This window comes from Topomyia yanbarensis, chromosome 1 (assembly GCF_030247195.1).
Source record: "Topomyia yanbarensis strain Yona2022 chromosome 1, ASM3024719v1, whole genome shotgun sequence".
Lineage (NCBI taxonomy): Eukaryota > Metazoa > Arthropoda > Insecta > Diptera > Culicidae > Topomyia > Topomyia yanbarensis.
The window spans coordinates 36,046,684-36,068,859 of NC_080670.1; the positions used below are offsets into that span (position 1 = coordinate 36,046,684).

At 37.1% G+C, this 22,176-nt stretch overlaps 1 protein-coding gene across 6 annotated transcripts in view; it reads left to right on the plus strand.

Annotated features, from left to right (window-relative positions):
• LOC131677373 (G protein-coupled receptor kinase 2) overlaps positions 1-22,176 on the plus strand; it is a 208,763-nt gene that overhangs the window by 142,138 nt on the left and 44,449 nt on the right. For all 6 annotated transcript variants that reach the window (XM_058957150.1, XM_058957151.1, XM_058957152.1 and 3 more), the window contains exons 6-7: positions 5,977-6,356; positions 6,455-6,554. In XM_058957150.1, the coding sequence (XP_058813133.1) occupies positions 5,977-6,356; positions 6,455-6,554 (480 nt within the window). The remainder of the gene's footprint in view (positions 1-5,976; positions 6,357-6,454; positions 6,555-22,176) is intronic.

Genomic DNA, 22,176 nt, shown 5'->3' on the forward strand with positions numbered 1-22,176 from the left:
AGGAAAATCACTGCAAGCGAAAATAAGAAATTAAAAGGATATTTTTGTTGCCTACAACTTTTGGACAGTAAATCATTCCAGCTTTATGCTATATTTCTCCTTAGTGGAGAAACATTTGGGTAAAAACAATTTTTTTCCACTGAGAGGAAAATTTTTTAAAACCACATTTGTTTCGATTTTGTCTCATCAGAATCCGACACTAACTTAGTAACTTAGTCTTTAAGAGTTCCATATGCCGATTAAATGCTAGAAATATTTGCATTACTAACTCTATTATAAGGCATCAATGTGGAACTGTCAAAATTAAAAGTCTGCTATGTCAAGCTATCCGGTAGCTTCAATGGGTTTTCATTGTCCGCAATAATTTTGCTGCGCTTTTTTTATGTTTCCTTTTCAGTATTATAAAAGAAAAGAGAGTTCAGTCAAAATAACGTTTAAAACTGTAATTGAGACGCAGAAGAAAATGACAACAATACATTAGCATTATATTGGTTTTGCATTTGCTGTATAATAGCACTAACTGAATATATAAAGCACACATGAGGTAAAATATCAGAAGGCACATAGCTTTATATACATATATTTTTTTTGTTTTTATAGTAAGACTTCAAAAGATTCAAAAGCCTGGCCTGTAGTGTATTGGTACTGTATGGTACTCACTACTCGCTTTCGTGCCTAACCACTAAAAACACTCCTAACTTTTTCGCTCTTCTTCCCCACGGAACGACATCAAGATACTACTTCGTGGGGGGTCTCGTTGTGCTTTCTTCGCTTCCCTTTGGCTCACGAGATTTCCGCAGCTCTTCAGCTTCCAGTCTTACCACGATCTACTCGGACAGTCATCGGCGGTGAACTCGCTCTACTCCGACTGAGAGTTCCCCTACGGAGGAATTTCTCCTGACACCGATACCCGCTTTCTTGAGCCATTTAGGTTCCAGCTTAGTCGAGATCTTCTAGGATATTATCTAGCGGCGAAACTACCCAACTGAGAGTTCCCCAACGGCGGAATTTCTCTCGGCACCGATGCCTGTTTCGTGAGCTAATTAGCTCATAGCCAATTAGAATCTACCCTACTTTGAACTCCTAGGCGGTGGATTTATCCCGATACCGATGCTTGTTTTCGTGAGCCATTCAATTCCCCGCTTCGTCCCGATCTACTCGATCTAGTCCCTGGCGGTGGACTACTCAACGGGCCAGGCAGTAGATGCCGAGGTATATCCAGTGATTCTGGGTGGAGCGTAGCTTCCGGTTCGCTGGCGCACCAACGACCTGTGGCTGACAGCTCAACGCGATCTGGTCGAACTAGTCCACGGCGGTGGATTTAGTCTACTCAAGAGCTACCCGCAAGGGAGTAGAGGTAGGTCCAGCGATTCCGGCGGAGCCAGGCATCCTTTGGTGCGGCGTCACGTTCTACTCAACTGGTCCCCGGTGGTGCATCTAGTTTACTCAAGTGGAGGGCTCCTCTGCGGCGGGATTTTTTTCCGGACCCGATTTGTTGTTTCACGGGTGCTTTCTTATCGGCGGCGTTTCAGTGTTGTTTCCTTTGCCACTTCCACTGCTGCGCGGCGAGTACTCCTAACTACTCTATTGGCCGCATCCTAGATGTATTCTTCGTGCATACCTCTTTGACGGTATCGTCGACTGTCACGCCGGGTTTCTTCTAGTCTAGTATATTCGAAGACCACGTTTTCCAGCGTCTCTTGCACGTTCACACACTCCGGGCAAAGGGGTGACAAAGCATGTCCAAACCGATGCAGGTACTTCCGGAAGTATTCGTGCCCTACGTCAAACGGAAGTTTGCCTCTCTATGCTTCCTATGCACCTTCGTCGACAGATTTGGGATGAGTCGGTGGGTTCACCTTCCTTTCTCCGCATTGTCACACTCCGTGTATTTCTCCGCTGGTAGCATTCCACGTTCTCAGTCAGAGTGATGCAGATGGGAATCACTCCGGTAATGACCCTAGTAACAATTAAGGTTATATGGCACTCTTTAAAACTTAGATTGTACTTGTAGTGGGTTATGAAACTAGAAATGCTACTTAGGGACGCATACTGCCTTCCACGATGTAGTTTTGTACGAGCTCGCGACACGACCAGCCATTAGGCGAAACGTGCTTGATAACTTCGTCCGGTTCCAGTTTGAGTTCACCACGCTAGCCCAGGCCGGTACGACATACTCAGTATTGTGGAAGATACACCCTCCAAGAGACGGTCTCATGCTGCATTTTGCTCCTCCGATGTTCGACATGATCCTTGCCAATAAGCTCTCCGCGCAGCCTTCTTATACACCTAATCGACGTGTCTGTTGTAATTTTACCGATCGTCGACTCTCACACCCAGGTACCTCAACGCACGCATCGCTACACGCTGGATTTTTTTCGGTTGCTGACCACCACTACCTCCGTCTTGTGGAGAGCCAACTGCAACTTAACATCAACCACCCAGGCTTCCACAATGTCTATTGAATCTGCCGTTAACACCTTTACTTCCTCGTGGGTCTCGCCTGTTATCTTCAGGTCAACATCATCAACAACGCCTTACGATCTCGACTCCCCTAAGAAATTTCATTCATAACACTCCATTGTACATTATGTTCCAGAGCGTTGGGTCGAGTATGGAGCCGTGAGGTAGCCCCGCCGTGACCCTAATCGACCCTAGCCCCATGTTCGTCTCGTAGATAAGTACTCAGTTCTGAATGTATCTTGTCAGACCCGTGTACGAATAATCCGGGACCCGCATTCTGTGCAGTGCTACGGCGATAGCAGCCCAGCAGGTGCTTTATCAATTATGATTTAGAGCTGCCAATAATGCCACATGTTGCCTGAACTTTAAAACATTTGCAATGCTAATGTAGAGCTTGATGCTATTGCAAATGCTGAAAGAGGGTTGATTTGCACTGTTCGTTCTAATTTATAACCAATATAGTGCCATGACTTAATGTTGCGGTTATTTGGGTAATACAGTGAAAATGATTCTAATTAATTTGCTGAATGGGCTTAACCATTTTTTAACCTATATACTGCCTATCAGAGAGACTCCGCATGATTCTCGACATATCCCGCATACAAATTATGTGGGGACAAAATGAAACATTCTTTTAAGGAACGCTCCGATAAGAAATTCAAAAGAGCGCTACGCCACCGACAACGACTAATTTCTACTTTTCCTTGTACACTAAAGAGCGAGAGTCTGACCATCCCATTGTGAGAACATCTCCTAATGTGCCTATAAATTTCCGAAGGAAGAAACTCAGTTTTCTCTCCTAAGCTTCCTCGTAAAGGCCTGAGAGTGTACCTTGAAGGGTGCTGTTACAAAACCGAAGTAAGTGGGTTCTGTTCTCGGTAATCTTAGAAACTAGCAGGGATTTCCACATGGGACATAAAAAACCCCAAGTGTCCCTATATTTCAGTCCCTACATTTTCCCCCAGGTTTTACACAATGCATTTGCACTACGCTTAAAGGTCAGACGAAACGAGTACCCGACGCGAACAACCGTAAACAGTCTCCTACTTTGTGGTGGGCAGAGATTGCTTAGAATGGTATGCGAATGGTTTTGAATATCGAATCGCCCGAATTTTCCCAATATACGCGACGCTACAAATGCAAATGGAAAACTTGATGAAAGCTGAAAAACGCGATTATCGGCACCGGTCCGTCGACGGATTAACGGACGGATCATCAGAGAAACAATGTTTCGTCTGGTGGCTAGGGCCTACGTTGTGTATTCGATTCATCCTGTGCTTGGAATACACGGAAGGTTCGTCATATGATGGCAGGTATGCATCGCTTTTATGCTAATTATTATGACAGTAGTAGTGAGTGCAATCATAAAAGAGGCTGTGCAGCCAACATTCTCCCCACAAAACTGATGGCATCAGTATCAGTTTTGTGTATCATCAGTATCAACGACCCTGCCCACGTCGTTACAGTTACAGGAGGCTCTCCGTTTGATGGATCATAGAAAGCATTCTTTGTATTTCCTGGAGAAAACATGGGAGTTTTGGAGTACTTTATCTGAAAAATCATAGAAGATTACCTTAGTTTGAGTTCTTTCGCAGTGCTCCATTCCGGGTAATGAGAAGGTGGCCACTTGGATTAGAATGATAATGAGTGGACATTTAGGCTTTAGAAGGTGATATTCATGAAAGATCGCGTAGCTTTAACGAGTTTTTAAATATTTATTCTCAGAGGACGCTCGAAAATTGGCAAATTTTTTTTCTAAGAACCCTGGTCCAAGAGAATGGATGAGGGTCATGACTTCATTCGGGTGATATCTAGAGTTATGTACAATCATTGTACGCCGAATGCCCATCTCCGGCGTATTGGTGTCATGGAGAGCGGACTCTGCGATTGTGGTGGCGGTTATCGCGATATTAAACGTGTTGTGTGGTCGTTCGTTAAGTGTTCTAGTACCAGATCTCCGTTAAACGAATCCCTTCGGCCTCGTTCCAGTCCAGTCCGAGATGCTATACCAAATTCGTTACCGATACTTTTTGCATGTATCAGGTAACTAGCAGTTGGGATAATGGATTCTGAAATGATTATGACATTCATTGGTTTAGTTTTCGATAAAAATGCACGGAAAAAAATCAGTTTGGTCAAGGAAAAGCTTTTTACAATTAACTTTTCACATTTCTTACAAAAGAAATGTATAGGATTCGCTCGAACTTTGAAATCTTTTTTTCCTTGAAAGTGCTCAACTTGAATTTTTAACAGTAGGTAGAGAACATAATTACCTATATTGGGGCACAATTTCATCCAAATCAAAGATGGCTTTTTTATAAATCGACTTTAAATTTTGAAAATCGACTTTTTTCAGTTGAAGTAGTCAACGAAGAATTTTGTCAATATTTTTATTAAAAAATTTGACTAATTTTGTAAAAATCACTCCTACAACATTTTTTTGTAGGATTTGTCAAATTTGTTTGTAAAAAAAGTTTGACCCTTTTCAAAAGACAGTGTAGATAATTTTTGAAAAACAAAGTATATAAAGTGGATTTTTGTGACAAAGTTCTCATGTACAGAAAGTTTTATTAAAATCTTAGAGGGTGCCGCCAATATTTGTTCGAGTTGGTGCGAAATTCGTCTATAGGTCACTACTATAATGTAAATTTGAGTTATTATGACAGAAAAATTGTGCATAATTTCGTGCGAAAAACGTCAAAACGAAGTGAAGGGGACATAAAGAAAGCAATAGCAATTGTTCAAAATGGCGCCAGTATTCGATCAGCCACTAAACAATTGAAGGTTCCGTTCGAAACATTACGTGCTGATATGAAAGAAAAGTGCTTGTATTCAATGAAAGTGCGTCAGATATTTCGCGCGAGTTAACAATCTAATAATTGAAGGTGTTGTTAAAGTAGAAAATCTAAAAAACATGATCGAAAAATAAAAGGCAAATGAATCCAATAAAAATTATCTGAAACGCAAACGTGATCGTCGCACAGCAAAGTAGCCACGTGAGCCGGAAAAATTCTCTCACTCTGGCGACGACGAGGACACCGAAAAAGTCATTCGCATTATGCTTGAACTTCGTCTATTCAGAATCTGGCACTTAACTTGATTTCAGGATCTGGCATGATGAGAAACCAGACTGAATTAATCATTCCTTAAATTGTTTGATCTACAACTTCATTGAAGACAGTAACTTCCCTAAAGACCTTGGATGCCTTGGAAAGGGTCACAACCGAAACGATGAACAATAAAATGTCCCAGTGTTATTCCATAGTTTGGGCAAACCAATTGAGTTTAATAGTTCATTCGAGTATCTTTGTCGGTCAATTTCCTGCTATGTTTGTTCTTTAAAAATCTGCCAACTGCATTGGGAGACATTTTAGTATTTTAGCTTTTCCTTTTCTTTAAAAACAACCTGAACAGAAAATGTTGAACCTATATTACCTAATTTACCGATTGTCTGTCGTTTCCCCACATTACATAACCTTACATTATCTAACTTCGAACTTTGTCCCCCCGCAGGTATGAAATCGCGGCCGACGAGAATCGCGTCGATCTGGCGTTCGATGTGGTCAAACGGTACCTGGGCCTGTGCATCGACAGCAGTCACGCAACCGAGGACAGTGGTGGCGGAGGAGGCGACGGGGACGATGGGAAATGTGATGACGACAGTGGCATCGGTGGCGACACGAAAAAGCTCAGCAACCACCACGACGATGCGATCGAGAAGAAGAGCCTAACCGGGTCGAACTCGCTGACCAACACCGGCAACACCGTCAGCACCGCCAACGCCAATGCTAGCCAGAATGCAAACGCCATCAGGAAAAGCACCGATGACGACGAATACGTGCTGGACATCCTGAACGACGATATTGTGGCGCAAGTTCGGAGTAAATTGTCCGGTAGGTCGAAATTTGTTTTGCACTTTTGACGCCTTAAGTTTCATTCATTACTGTCGAAATGTTGACGTTTTTCCATTTTTGTTTTTCTATTTGCACAGTTGGAAGCAAAGAGCTGTTTGAAGCGTCAATCCTGGCGGTGAAAACATTTCTGGAAGGTGAACCGTTCCGGGAATTCGAAGCGTCTATGTATTTTCACCGGTAAGTTACTGCTTTCTTGTATTATGTTATTATGTTCCTATATCTCGAAGTTGCGAAAACATTGCGAGTTCCAGGAAATGTTGAATGAAAAGCAACATCACAGAAACTCACCGGAAAAGCGAGCCGCCCAGTGGGCGTGGAAGAAACAAGCTACTGTCGATGTTTATCATCGTTCTTTTTTTCGGTCGAAAACATGTTTTGCTCTTTGCTCAGAATGTTCCAATTTATCGATTGTAAATTAGTTCATGGTGGCAGAGCACTTAGTTGAAGTGAACCTTATCCGGGTATATTCATACTAGCCTCACTATGTCGGTCGGTATGCCGAGAGAACTTTGCCCACTATTTTCTTCCATTCAGCTGCAGTTCCGAGTTCCGGAAAGTTTGTTCTTTATGCCAGAAGTTGGTATTCCAGTTTGAACGTAAATACGAAACACAAATCTGCCACCAACCTGGTTTCCCATAGGGCATAGGTATGCCATTCATTGCACAACGAACGTTGGCACGCACGGTTAGCTCCGTCGTCGTAATCCGCATCGAGAAGAATGCCTTTACAACTGTTGGCTATTAAATTAGCTTACGAAATCAAACCACTACCTAGAAGTTTCCTGGTGGCGCACAAATAGTGCAGAGTATTTGGTTGTCAACTGCAGACCTGGTTGTGATTTAAACTAATTCAAAATTGATGAATATTTTTGGAAGTTATTTTCAATCATCGTAATTTAGAATGAATTGAGCTTCAAACTTTAAGCTACGCACTATCTACAAAAACCTTTTACAAATTGCAAATGCTAAATAATTTTGATGATAGGTCGCCATCAATCCAAATGTGAGAAAAGTTTTCGTTCTCAATCTAGATGTTTGAAGGGAATAAAGAAACAAATATTTCTCCATTACGTGCTTCTATATGAAGCATTGGGTTTCCCTGTTCTATTCCATACCTTAATAAATCAGAAAAGATGCGATTTTCCCATTTTCTGCACCATGCACAGGAATGATGACGATGTGCTGCGGTTAGTGTGTCAAGCATTCCTGATAAGACAGCGCAGGAACTCGTGCGGTGCATTCACAATCGATATGGCTCCCAGTGCTTACTGTTGCTCGTTCCACCAATGCAACGGATGCGTGGTGAGGGGCCGGGGTGCTCCGCCCGAGTAATGTGTTCCTGAATAAATATAGTTTGCGAAAGATACGTTTCTCGATGTGTCGGGTGGAGGTGTTAGCCCAATTACTAGAATTTCCGAAGCTTGTTTTTCCGGTTCAGCGGATCCGGTATGTCTGCTGCTTTTGCACTGGACCTTGCCTGTTCCCTTCCGGGGCGAAAGCTGTGCGGTTTGTATGTATTGACATCGGTGGATTATCATGCGGAAATAGAGGTCACGCAGGAAACTGCTATAGAATTACGTGAGATTGTGTTAACAAGGTGTTTTCCATGGTGGGTACGGCTGGTTGGTATCTGGAGGAAGGTATTACTCCTGTCGTTTGGAACAGCGTTAGTTCAATCGGTATGAATTTATATCGCTTTGTATTGCTGTCCGATTGTGCTTCGTTTAATCGTGATTTAGGGTGTCGGGTCCCGGATGCTTAGTGAGATTGTTATTATCGATTTTGGTGTAGAAAGTTATTTGTTATTTCTTACTTCTAATTTAATTTCGGCTTTTACATTTTACTGCTCCTTTCCGCTATTTTTCTTCGCCTTCCGCATTTTTTTCTCTCGCTTCGATTTTAACCTTTTTCATTTTACTTTCCATATGTTTACGCCCTTTTTGTTTTTTTACTATTCACGTTTAATTTTTTAGTTTTATTTTGCTTTTTCTTAGTACTTGTTACATTTTGCTTTTTAGTTTTTACATTTACTTTTTAGTTTTTATTTTTTACTTCACGCTTTTCCCTTTTTACTTACATTTTATTTTTTAATACATGATTTAACTTTTTCCACTTTTTGCTTTTTCTGAACTTCTTTTTTATATTTTGCTTTTTTTAGATTTCGGTTTTCACACTGCTTATATTTTTCTGTTTGTTATTCTTAACTTCTCAATGTTTGCTTTTTGGCATTTGTATATAATTTAATATTAACTGTTGTTAGTTATCAATTTTTATCTTTTTCTTTCATTATATCTTTTAATATAACCCTTTTTCTTTTTACTTTTAGATTTTTTCTTTTAACTTTTTACTTCCGATTTTACTTTTTACTCCTAACTTTTTATTTTTGAATAATTTTTCACTTTTTATGCATTATTTTGACTATTTTTTCTTTTACTTTTTACTGTTTAAAAATTTTCCTTCTTCCTCTATTTCTCACTTTTTAATATTTGCTTTTTGTATTTTTACAGTTAACGTTCACTTTTTTTGCTTCTGGCTGTTTATTTTTCACATTTGTCGTCATATTTTTATTTTTCAAGTTTGCTTTATACTTTAAAATTCGAAAATACTACTTTGCTGCGATTCATTGTTTACTTTCTATCTTTTTTACTTTTTACTCATTTTTTACTTTTTTTTTTAATATTTTCCTTTTACGTTTGATACTTTTTATTATTTACTTTTTATTTTTTACTGCACTTTTCATTTTTTTCTTATTCAATATTTCTTTTCTTTAGTTTCTATTGCTTTCTGCTGTTATCATTTTGCCATTTATTTTTCAATTTTCCCTTTTTATTATTTAACCTGTTTGCTATTTACTTTTTCTTTTCACTTTTTTTACTTTTTACTGTTTACTTCTTATTTTTCTTTTCTTACTATTATTTTTATGCTTCAATTTTTGTTTTCGTTTTTAAAATTTCACTTTTTCACTTTTTGCTCTATATTTTTTATTTTTTACTTTCAGCTTCTCAGTTCAAGTTTTGTTTTTTACCTCTTTTACTGTTTTGTTTTATAAATTTTTATTATCACTACTTACTAATTTTGGTTTTCTATTTTATTTTCTTCTCTTTTGTCAACTTGTGTATTTTTAGCTTATTACACACTTTTTTACCTTTTGACAAAAAATTTATTTTTACTTTTTACATTATACCTCTTTCTTTTTTTACTTGTTTTTTCTCTTATTTCTGTTAATTTTTTTATATTTTTTCCTTATTACTCTTTGCTTGTTGATTTCCGCTTTTAATTTTTTTTACTCTTGCTTTAATTTCGTTTATTTTTAAATTTCAGATTTTTACAGATAACTTTCATTTATTTTTTATTGTTCTTATTGCTTTTCACTTTTTATTTTTTACTTCGTATTTGTATTTTCCTTTTTCTTTTAAGAGGTTACACCACTGTAGAAAACGAAAGAACGAAAGAGCCATAGTTTTTTTTGACTTAATAAAGAGCTTGAAACTAGAGTTCTTTGGATTTCTTTCAGTCATAGCAAGCGACGTACATAAGGTCTTTTTACCGATTGATTTTCAGTGAAATGGCGCTTTTAGTAAAAAAAACACTGAAAATGTCATCAAAATTGACACAAAATTGTTGATAAAAAAGTTTAAAAATTTTGCGTAATAAGCTAAATGTTTAAAAAACTAAAATCCAACGTACGTCATTGGAAAAATTAATTTTGAATACACTGAAAATTTCAATTAAATCGAAAATCAAATATCCGGTCAGCTCACAAATTTGGGGTATTCATTCATTCATATGATTTTTTGGAATATTTTCAAGACGCTAAAGTACATTTGAACCAATAAAAAATGTTTTTTTTTTAATTCTACCGAAATGTAACTACTTATTGTTTTTCTAAATTTGTTTTTTTGTTGTATTTCTTTTAGCTATTACATTTTATGTTTCATTTTTCACTTTTTATGTTCCACTTATTATCTTTTACATTTTACTTAGTATTTGTTAATTGTTGCTTTTTTAGTTCTTGCATTTTTATGTTTACTTTTTATTTGTTGCATTCAATTTTTAGATTACCATTTCACTGTATTCTTTTTTAATTCATCTGTTTCATTTTTGCCTTCTAATTTCTAGTGTTTACTACTTCTTACTTCTCACTTGTTACTTTTTTCTTTCTACTATTCACTTCATCATTCTTCTTTTGTTGATTTTTTATGTTCTACTTATTATCTTTTACTTTTACCATGTACTTCCCTTTTGTTATTTTTTTAGATTTCGATTCTTGCTTTATTATATTTACCGCTAATTTTCAATTTTTAAATTCACCATTTTGCTTTATTCTTTTTAACTTAACTGTTTAATTTTTGCCTTTAATTTCTATTGTTTGTCACTTCTTACTTCTCATTTATGATTGTTGATTTTTCAACCATATAACAAGTCGTTTTTTTATGGTTAATTGTTTTATTTCTTTTTTCCTTATATTTCCATTCCGTTTCTTTTTTCTTTTTTATTAATTTTTATTTCTGACTTCTTATTTTTTGTGTTTTGTTTTTTTTTCCATTTTGAGAAGAAGTTTTATTTTATTACGTATTATTTCTTATTTTTTATTTCTCATTCCTTAGTTCTTAGTTCTTAGTTCTTAGTTCTTAATTCTTAGTTCTTAGTTCTTAGTTCTTAGTTCTTAGTTCTTAGTTCTTAGTTCTTAGTTCTTAGTTCTTAGTTCTTAGTTCTTAGTTCTTAGTTCTTAGTTCTTTGTTCTTAGTTCTTAGTTCTTAGTTCTTAGTTCTTACTTCTTAGTTCTTAGTTCTTATTTTTATTTCTTATTTATTATATCTCATTTCTTATTTCCTATTTCTTATTTTTTATTACTTATTTCTTATTTCTAATTTCTTATGGCTCATTTTTTATTTTATTATTTTTTCTTATTTTTTAAATCATATTACTTACTTTTATTTCTTTTTTCGTTTTCTATTTCGCAATTTTTACTTCTTGCTTTTACTGTATATATTTTATCTTTGATTCCTTTTAATTTTGTTTATAACTTGTGATTTTTACCTTTTTACTTTTTCATTTTTGCACTTACCTTTTTTGTATCTACGTTTTTATCATTTTTCCCCTTTTTGATGTGTACCACTTTACTTCTATCCATTTATCTTTCCACATTTTTATCATTATTTCTTTAAATTAATTATCTTTACCTTTACTATTGCAACTTTTTACTATTTATCCTTTTTTCATAGATATTATGCACATTTTAACTTTTTGTTATATTCAACTTTCCCTTTTATTTATTTTGCCTCATTGCATTTTTCCATTTTGCTTTTAAACCTTTTCATCTGTTTTCACATTTTTAACTAAGTCTTCATAACTTTTACGTTCCTATTTTTTATCACCCTTATCTTTACTTTTTACCTTCTTACTTTCTTGTGTTTTTGTCTTTTCGCCTTTTTATCTTTTCACCTATTCACCATTTTATCTTTCAGCTTTTTGTTTAGTTTTATTCCTAAATCTCTTTACTTTTCATTCTTTTATCGTTTCACTTCTTTTCCTCTCAATATTTTCACCTTTATATTTCTCTCGGGCTATTTCTTACCGACAGAAATTTAACGATGCAAAGTATAACATTGATGAGGATGATACTTGGAGGTCCGGAGCAAATGCTGTGTTTATCTAGTTATTTTTCTATATTTTTTTCTCAAACTCAATCTAAAATATTCATTCAGTAAATTATAAACATTCAGGTTTTTCGACGTCCAACAAATTAATCAGATTTCTTTCAGTCGACTCGTGTTTACAGCATTGAGAGGATATCCCATTTTCCCTTCTATTGTGTCGGAGGCACGAATCAATTCGACCAAGTTTACAACTAAATCAACCGAATAATCTGTCCAAAGCTTAATCAGTGGAAAAATCGGTAAAATCCAACCTAAAACCACCTCTTTCTATCACCTGAGGCAACATCAAACCTCCTATCGCAGGGACCCACGCGTTTGCTTGTGAAGTATCCTCCCCGATGCTCAGCAAAAATGACAGATGTATGATTGATGTGATTTCATCAATTCATTTTCAATCGCTGGGAAATCCTATTATCTAATGACGAGCACAAAATAGGCTTTTTCCCGCTGCTTCCACAGGCATTTCGCGGTACGGCCCTTGAAATTGATACTCCCGGCAGTCGATGAATGGTATTCAAGTCTCACTCGTAGTAGCGAAAATGCTACAATGTTCTGATGGACTGTTGCTAGGCAAAGCGGCCCGAAACTGATTTAACTATCGATTATTTTTTGGTTTTATGTTTTGAGCCCAATTTTTGTATTTCATAAAAGTTCTGCTTCTTTGATGAATACGATGTCTGCGGGGAAATGAAGGAAGCTTCGCTCAACAATGAACACGACATCGGGAAATCCATCGTGGTGCTTAACTTTTTATTTTCATTTCTGTCGGCGGAAAAGTCTTTGTCAATCTTGGTTTGGCAAGATATTTGCTTGATCGTATTTCTTATTCAGTATCGAAGCGCCGCGTCGTCTTTCACAAGTACCACACACTTTTTCTTTTCCAAGAACCCAAGAACGGAAACGTCCATTCCATGCCCTTGGGCCTGATGATTTGGCTTTGCTCAAAAGAGCGAGATCGTTTGCAAATTGTTGAGACAGTGACTAGTCGATTGAAACCATGCGAATTGACGAAAATTGATTGGGATAAGTGTTTCTTTTCAACGACCCTCAATTGTACGGGGAATGATATTCAGGCTGAAATGCTACGTTCCGTGGTTAGTATCGTCACAGTTTTCAAAATCTAGAAGGTTTCCTGCTGGCTGTAACGTATAACGTGGGACAGCTCTAGATTAGAATCCAAATCAGTGACAGGAATTTACTTCATATTCATTACTTGAACCATCGGCAGAGTCAATCAGTTCTGTATTTTCCACTGAAATTTATCGATATTATTGGTTCTGTTTCACATCCATCGCTAAGTTTACTTCGTCTACATTCTATCAGCCAATGTTTACAATAATTGTACACTGTGGCATTTCCCCCAATAAAATTACGTCTCACAAACCAAACTCAAAGCACTATCACAAATTATTAATGCAATTCGTCAAACTTCAAAATCATATTGTTTGCCAGCTTGGGTCCCACTATACCGAAGCAATAACGTAAGCATACTGGTAAATTGCACCGCACCAGGTGTGCCAAACGGAAGTCAATACAGTGCACTGTAGAAAGCGATTGCCTTCACCTGAGCTGGAATAGGAAAAGGGTTGCACACATGGCTAGCGTAGAACGAAACAAAGGCGATCATGGGGCTGGCTTCTCTGGTCTGCATCTCCTCCTGTCAATCGTTGTTCAGACCAACCATAGCTTCGCTGGTGGCGTGACAATCTATGCTGCAAGTACGGACGCAACACACCTGGTGTCATGGGTTTAACGTGTTATTTCCGCATTTCACATGCACAAGACGACGAGCAAATTCGATGGGAAAGAGTCAGTTCGAGGGATTCTTTTTCAATTTGTATTTGTTGTTCTCAATAGTGACTTCTCTAGCGCTACTATACAGTGAAAACATTTAACCGAATGTCTATTGGTAAAATGCAATTTATTCGAAGTGTAAAATGTTATTCGATTTTTTTCATCATTTTGTGTACACTGAATCGCTTCGTGAATATGTAGTATGGTGGGTTCAAAACTGTGCAAGCTATTTCGAATGGAAGAAAAGATGATTGTTTTTAATTTGAATTTAAAAAATTACTCTCCATCTGACAATAAGTCTTAATGAACTAAATGCTTAACTACGCTTGATGCGAATAACTGATGTTAGCACGATTGATAGTACACTCAGATTTTTTTTACGCGGGGGATACGAGCCGCGTAAATGAAAACCGCGTAAATGAAAACCGCGTAAATTTGAAGATCCGCGTAGATGAAAACCGCGTAAATTTCAAAATCCGCGTAAATGAAAACCGCGTAAAATTCAAAATCCGCGTAAATGAAAACCGCGTAAATTTCAAAATCCGCGTAAATGAAAACCGCGTAAATTCCAAAATCCGCGTAAATGAAAACCGCGTAAATTTCAAAAACCGCGTAAATGAAAACCGCGTAAATTTCAAAAACCGCGTAAATGAAAACCGCGTAAATTTCAAAATCCGCGTAAATGAAAACCGCGTAAATTTCAAAATCCGCGTAAAAAACCGCGTAAAAAAATATCGCGCAAAAAAAAACCGCGTAAAAAAACACTTGAGTGTATTATTCTGAAAACAAAACTACAATAACTCGTTACACAATAGTCTACAAAACACCAATCAATCTTGGATAACATAATTAATAATCAATTCTATGACCTATGAAGAACAGCTCATGTTATAAAGAAGGAAAAATAATAAAAAAACAAAGTCCTCTTGGATATATGTAAGCATGTCAACCGTATGAAATTTACAGATTTAGAAAAAATAGCCTTGTACGCCGTCATACCTGGGTTAAAGATTCAATCGATAAAATAAAAAAAATAATATGCGGCCAGAAGGTATCTTGTGAAAAATCTCAGAGGCAGGCTTGAACCAGCGAGAATCATTTTGGATTTCACCCAAATGCAATGTTAAAAAGGCTTATTAATTCTAATCGAGCTACTATGTTGGAAATAGTTTATCGTACATGTCGAATTTAGACGATGACATCTAACAATATTGTGTACCAAAATTGTTAAAATTAGACCAAATGGCTTTCGGTTAAAAAGTCATTCGGGCCAAAAAGGTAATCGGTTAAAAGGAGGTTCGACTAAATGACATTCGGTCAGATGGTATTTGGCCAAACGGTGGTTGACCCAATGGCATTCGGTCAAATGGCCCATGCTGTTCAATAGGAGTCGGCCAAATGCCGTTCGACTATTCTATTCTATTCTATTCTAACCCTTACACAGCCAGTATTGAAAAGCATCCTGGAAAACACTGCAGATATTCTTTAGTGTTTTTCTTGTCAACATTAATATTTGAAGCATATTACAATATGTCGCAAATATTAAAAAGGCCAGGCCTACAGTGCAGAGTTGGGTTTGAAGATGTTTCAATATTATACGGCAATTGAGTTATTCATTTAATGAACAATTCAACCAACGAATCGTTTTGAAACTTGAATGAGGAAGAAACGAGGACAACCGTACCGACCGTTTCAGTTTATAGGGGGTTAGGATAAAACGTTGGGAGTGACTTTGCTAAGAAGGTTAATGTCACTCCTTTTGTCCTTCGGGATGGGACAGAGGTATTTACACCTTGCCCTGGCTCATTAAGCCTAGGTTATAGCGCCTTTACTCGCTCTCCTCCAAACGAATGCTGACATCGGTTTTAGATCCGAGTCGCTCTAGGCTCGCTCTAATATTTACAAAAGCCATATTAAAATGACAGTTCAGAGCGAACCTAGAGTGACCGCGATCCAAAAATAAAATCAGCATTAGCATGCACCTGTGCTTTAAACTTTCATTGTCCTTAGATTGGAGCGTGGCAGAATGTAAATCAACAGACAACTCATCTTCGACAAAAATCCATACAGCACTTCTATGTCCTAATAGGCAGTACAGGATCATGAAAACTAATTTGCGAAATATTTTTTTCCAAAAAACTCGTGTTAAACCATAGCTAATGGAATAACAATTATAGAAATGCCGATTTTTTCCGGTTCCAACCACTCGAACTGAAAAATCCTACCAGCCAGGGTGCCGCACCACATCATAACCCCTTAGTCCCCAATTGGTGCATCAAGCGCAAGTCAAGATAAACATTTTCGCTTTACCCGCATGTTACTGTAAAACAACAAAACTGATATGAGTTCTTCAACTTCCAACGCTCGCTTGACTAGATTACTAATAAACATATTGTCGTATTGATCCACGAATTCAAAAAATACCGGTCACTATCGTTCTTTTTTTTTTTTTTTAAATTGACGCCATTGATCTTTCATCTTTCATTGTAGGCGAGGATTTAGACCTACACGAAATAATTAAGAGAATTAAGGAAGGTAGATCAGTGGAGATATATAAAACACAACTGCTTCTGAGATAGACAAGTCGTCGGACTCCTACGGTTCCATAGCGTACGCAATTCACAAAAGGGGGCCTATATGAAATCACAACACAGACATTACAAATGACAAACAATGACAAAATGAAGATACTTAGCAATGTTAGTATTCCTATCCACGACGAAAACACAATTAGATCGGCTACTTCTAGTTAAGTGCACAGAAATGGGTTTCTCATCCGCCATCACCGGGTGATTGGTTTCCAGTAATTCTACCAGCGCTTCTGAAGTTTTCCTTCCGGAGTAAGTGAAGTCCATTTCCTCTTCCAGGGCAACACAGCACACAATTCTTTACCACGCACTTGGGCATATAATTTTTCGTTGCCGATTAAATTGGGGTGGAAAATTTTTGAAAATCGGCATTTGTGGCAGCACTAAAATTTTTCCGGCCAAATGCCGTTCGACTATATGGGCAAACACCTTATTGAGGTACTCGTTGAATTAGACAGATCACTATCGCCTGTAACAGCAAAATGGAAATGACTACCAAATATACAAAATCCTCGCCGTCAATTGCTGAATCACAACATAGCAACACGTGGTCAGGATCTTGACTCCATAATTTAGATACAGAGGCCGACATAAAGGAAACGAATCTCAAAGCCTGGAAGTGGAATTAATAATTCAGGTATAAAAGCCCAATCTCCAAATCAAATATGCAGCTGATATGTTTTACCACACTCAGTTCGTGCCATAGATTTGAGTACTGTCAATCTACAGAAATGAATCGGCCACACATAAGTTATAACTATATAATATCGAGGAAAACGGCCTAATTAGGAAATGTAGAAATCTCATGAACTTGATGAGACGATTAAAGTATCAGTTCAATACGGTTCATTGAATTGATAATGGTCCTAAAATGCTGTACATGCCGATATTACCAATATTTAAACAAATACAGTGAAGACCCGTTTTTATCAGCCCCTTGGTGAATTTTAGGCTGATAAAACCGGGGCATTGATAAAATCGGGACATATATTTTTCTTTCTTTTTAATAAACCGAAGCTCTTAAAATAGTCCTTAATCCCTAGATATAGCCTCATAACATTTCCTGATTATTTTCTAGATTATTTAGCTTAAACTTCCCTTAAGGGGGTCTAATTTTTTTTTGCATATTTCGCATCTCTAAGATAAGAAAAATATGATCAAGAAAGTATTTACTCGAATTCAATTTGGATCTTCTGCTAGAGCTCATCAAACTACCAACTATCAATTTTCATATGAAGCTAATAAAATCGGGTCAAAAAGCTGATAAAATCGGGTGCTGATAAAATAAGGTCTTCACTGTATATTTTGAAAGTATCGATATAATTGTAAAATATTGAATCATTCCAAAATTTTTGATATTTCTAGAGCTTTTTTTTCATTACATCATATTTAACAGAAACGTCAAACGGAGAAAATCGCGTGCAAAAATTTCCTTGCAACTTTTAAATTTATTTAACAATTAAAGCACACAGAAGGCTATTACTTCTACTATCACGTCTGCAGTTACTCATTGCAGGATCGTATAAGCATATTACATGTTTTTCGCGAAGATAATAGGGAGATAGTTGTGATATATTTCATGTGCTATATTGCAACCGAGAGTGTAGATATGAGGTTTGGCATTGGAAAAACATGCTAACTACATTCGACTTGGTGAAACATCACAACGCAAAACATCACATCTACAAAATATTAGCAAAGCTTTGGTATACTATATGTGACATTTTGACTTAAGATTAAATTAACATATAAAGAGTTATCTTTTTTCTCTATTATTTGTGGACGATAAAGAGTCAATGCTTAGCTTTTATTTGGCATAATAAACTCAGTTTGTTTACATTTGTTAGATATTACGTTTTGAATAAATGGTATAGATTTTTTGTTTTCTCGTTGCAAATGAGATATGGGTGAAATTTGTATTGACAATGAAGCTCGTATTGTGGGAATATCTAGGCTGTTCCATGCTTTGTGACCCTAGCTCATGACACTTCCTAAGCTCACGAGACGCTGTGTATGTATGAATATCAGATTACTGCTTGTCATTTCTATAAGCAAACTGTAAAGTCTTTCGCCGAAGTGGCTAGAAAACACTCACTGCATCCAACACCATTAGGCAGAAATCAGAAATCTTTAGTTTAAACCATTAACGGCTGTATCCAATACTTTTAAACCAGCAACTAGCACTATCAACGAAAAAAGACTTCAAACATCAAAACAAAAAAAACTTTAAAAAGAAAAACAATACACACATTCTTATTAGACCAACTTTTGATCGTAACACCCTTCACATTAAATTTTAAAATGGTGGCCGGGTCTTACATTTGTAGTTAACAGGATACATTTTGCCAATGCTAAAATAAAAGTGGATGATCTTCAGGTATCTTTATAACATCGGATGTCTTGGAAGCTGGTTTGGTGGCTCAGCGGGTACGGCACGTACCTCATAGCCCTATCATTGTCATTGTATGTTCGAGTCCCAATCAGGAAGGATTTTTAGTTTTACTAGCCATATAATGTCCTGTATACTGAGAAATCAACAGTAAAAAGTAAAGACTATACTTACTTTTCTTTTGTCGTGACTACGACTACCCTTTCAATATATGGCTCCCTTTTCATAATATCGGATAAAACAGAAGTTAAAGGTTCTGAACGCTAGTAGCTTTCATTGTACTGAAGGGAAATACACCATGATTGCTGTGATTAGTTGGGAGAAAATGTTCAACAATTTTGTATTAAAATTTGAAGTTTGTATGACATATCGTCGCTGTTTTGCTATCTTATGACAAGCGCCATTTAGCACATTTCGAGAAAAACAATTTTTACAGTTTGAGATTGAATATCTTGAAACTTATAAATTATACAGACAATTCAAAGATGACAATTGATGCTTCTATCTATTCTGTATTATTCTCTCAAATATTGCGAAGATCGGTTCATTATGTTGCGAGGATTTACTAAAAATGGAAGCAAAAGTCACACTCACACGTGTCATTGGTGTGTATTGAGAACAAAATTTGTATGGTGTGTCATAATCGTGCATAGAAAATTTTCCATAGAAAAAAAGCATCAATTTTCAACTTTTATTCATATTTTTGGCTTCATTTGCATAAGCATAAGCATAAGAGATCGCCCGTAGTTGCTACTCCGTTATTGACCAGAACCAAATTAGGTTGCAAAATGTTCATTGGAACAACATGCTTGGGAATAACATGATGAGCCACATTGTACAATCTATTCTGATCCCTGCATGCTGATCAATACCGACGCCGGCCACGTCCGAATGCAGATCTTCTGGGAAAGGAAGGAATGTTAGTCCGATACATGTTGCTACTAGAGACCGAGGAATCCTCTGCATCTCCACATGTATCACGGGAAGGGGACAGTTGTTAGTAAGTGTGCCAATAGCATTATCATGTAATAATTGCTCTGGGCAGCCGGCTGCCGAGAATTCGGGAAATTTATCATTTGTTGTATTAATACGATTAGCAAAATAAGCAACTTGAACTCCGGATAGCGGCTATAAGGAGCACTGCTTATATTGTTTAATAATATTCAATCACGCGACGAATTTTTCGTGGTTTCTATCGTGTCAGTGCTGATTTTACCCGGCGATCGCTTGAATAAAATGAGGAATCTTATACAGAATGTTCATCAGACTCTTCCATAGGTATCGCGGAGTTGGTGGTTTGGAAGGGAATAGGGTCTAGGATTCGCTCCAAGCAAGCGATGCGACCTGTAAAGCATAGTTTATTAGGTAGTAGTTCAGTTGGTTTTCAAGAAGTTCGCTCGAAAAATAAGATCTTGTTTAGTTTTTGGTTCTTTTAAAATCGGGGTAGCCGGCTACCGAGAGTATCCTATGTTTTCTAAACAAAAGCAATTTCACATCCACACAGCCGATCGTGGGAATATTGCCTAGAAAAGTCAATCTTATCTGCATAATGGGCCGGATCACTATTTATTGCGACAGTATTCTGACAAATTTCACTATTCCTTCTCGACGATATATTTATTGGGTAGAACACTACCGAGTGATAACACGTTATACAAAGAGTTATGATAGCTCTAGATGTTATAAATCAACGAAAGTATTTCCTATTTCTAATATCGGATTGTTTGTGAAATACACGTATACGTACGATTATATCGAACATTGATGAAAAATACAGAGGATCGTTAACCTGATGCACGGGCTTGTTACCAATAACCGAACTTGAAATTAGATTCATTAAAACAGACGCGGCGAATTTTCAGTACGTATTGACCCGCGATCATCGATACTAGTCAAATTAAAGTCTTATTGGAGCTGCTTTCCGAACAACTTTTACGGTATCATTTTCTCGGCTAGATCTGTTCGCACACTCTCATTCGGCTACTATCGGTAGAAGGCTGATAGCTCCCAGTCGTCGCCGGTCTAAGGACCAAATGTCATCAATAGACAGACTCGCGTGGAGGCATGAGATAGAATTGAAAGCTAACCAACGAAAATGACAGCAAAACGCTTATTCTTCGTGCTGACATAACTGAAGGCAATTGCCAACCGGTCCCCGATCCCTCTCGCGAATTGTAAATTCTCAAACCTTATACACGATTGAAGTCATCATTCCACTCAAATAAGGCCATGTGTTTTCCCTAAGCACATTGAATGCTATGTGGATCAGTTCCCCCGTTGGTAAAGCAAAGCCTAAACAAACATAGAAATTAGTTTGCTCAGTCCAAAGAAAAGTTGGCCGACCGGCAGAGACGTGTTCCCTTACAGCGCCATCACATCAACGAACACCCAAAATTTACATGCGACAAAATATCTGCAATCCTGAATATAAAAGAATCAAAACCTCTACTCATTTGCAATAAAATAAGAAAGTAAAAAAAAAACAGTTGAATATCCAAGACGGCCCATTTTCAAAGATAGCACCGCCGATGAAACACCCAATAAAAAAAATAGGTGACAAGGGACGCGGACGAAATTAGCTGAGCACCGACCGGCTGGTTTGCCACCTATTTTTCGGACGAAGAATTTTGGGGCGACACCTGGTAGTCGCTAGTCGCTGGTGAAACGCCAATTGTTTGAATATGTCATTTCTTCTTATTGCCATATTTTTTCACTTTTCGGATCGAATTTTTTTCTCTGAAAAACCATTTTGCACTATTTTTACAATGTACACTGTGTTTCTAGATGTTTTCTGTGCACTTTTATTGTCCTTGCATCGGGAATCGACGGCCCGTAATGCGAGGAACAGATATTTTTTCATTTGCCGCAATTCGATTTTCACAAACTGTCACCACTCGCGTCTGTCGAAAATATGCCGAAAATGCTTTTATAAGCCACTTTACTTTATATAATCATTGAATTGCACTGTTATTAACACTTTTGATAACCGGGAGGCAGTAAACTGTGCCGAAAATGATAAAAATTAACCGACTCGAAGGGAGCTCTACGAGAGTCAACCGCTCGCGACGAAGATACACACTCGAATCTCTTTTATTCATATTTTTGGCTTCATTTGGCCTATAAACAATCGGTAAGATGCACTTTGAAGGAAATGAGTCAGGGAATCTAGAAAAAATAGTGTTGCCAAATATGCTATATTTCCAGTTTAAAACTAAAACTGCATTTTTCTCGCAATTCGTGTATTTTGGTTTTGAAAATTATTATGCCATCGTTTTCCTCGGATAGTTATACACATAAAAACATCCTATGCATCACGATAATTTGGGCCTATTCCCAGACACAGTCATTTGAAACAAAAAATTGAAAAT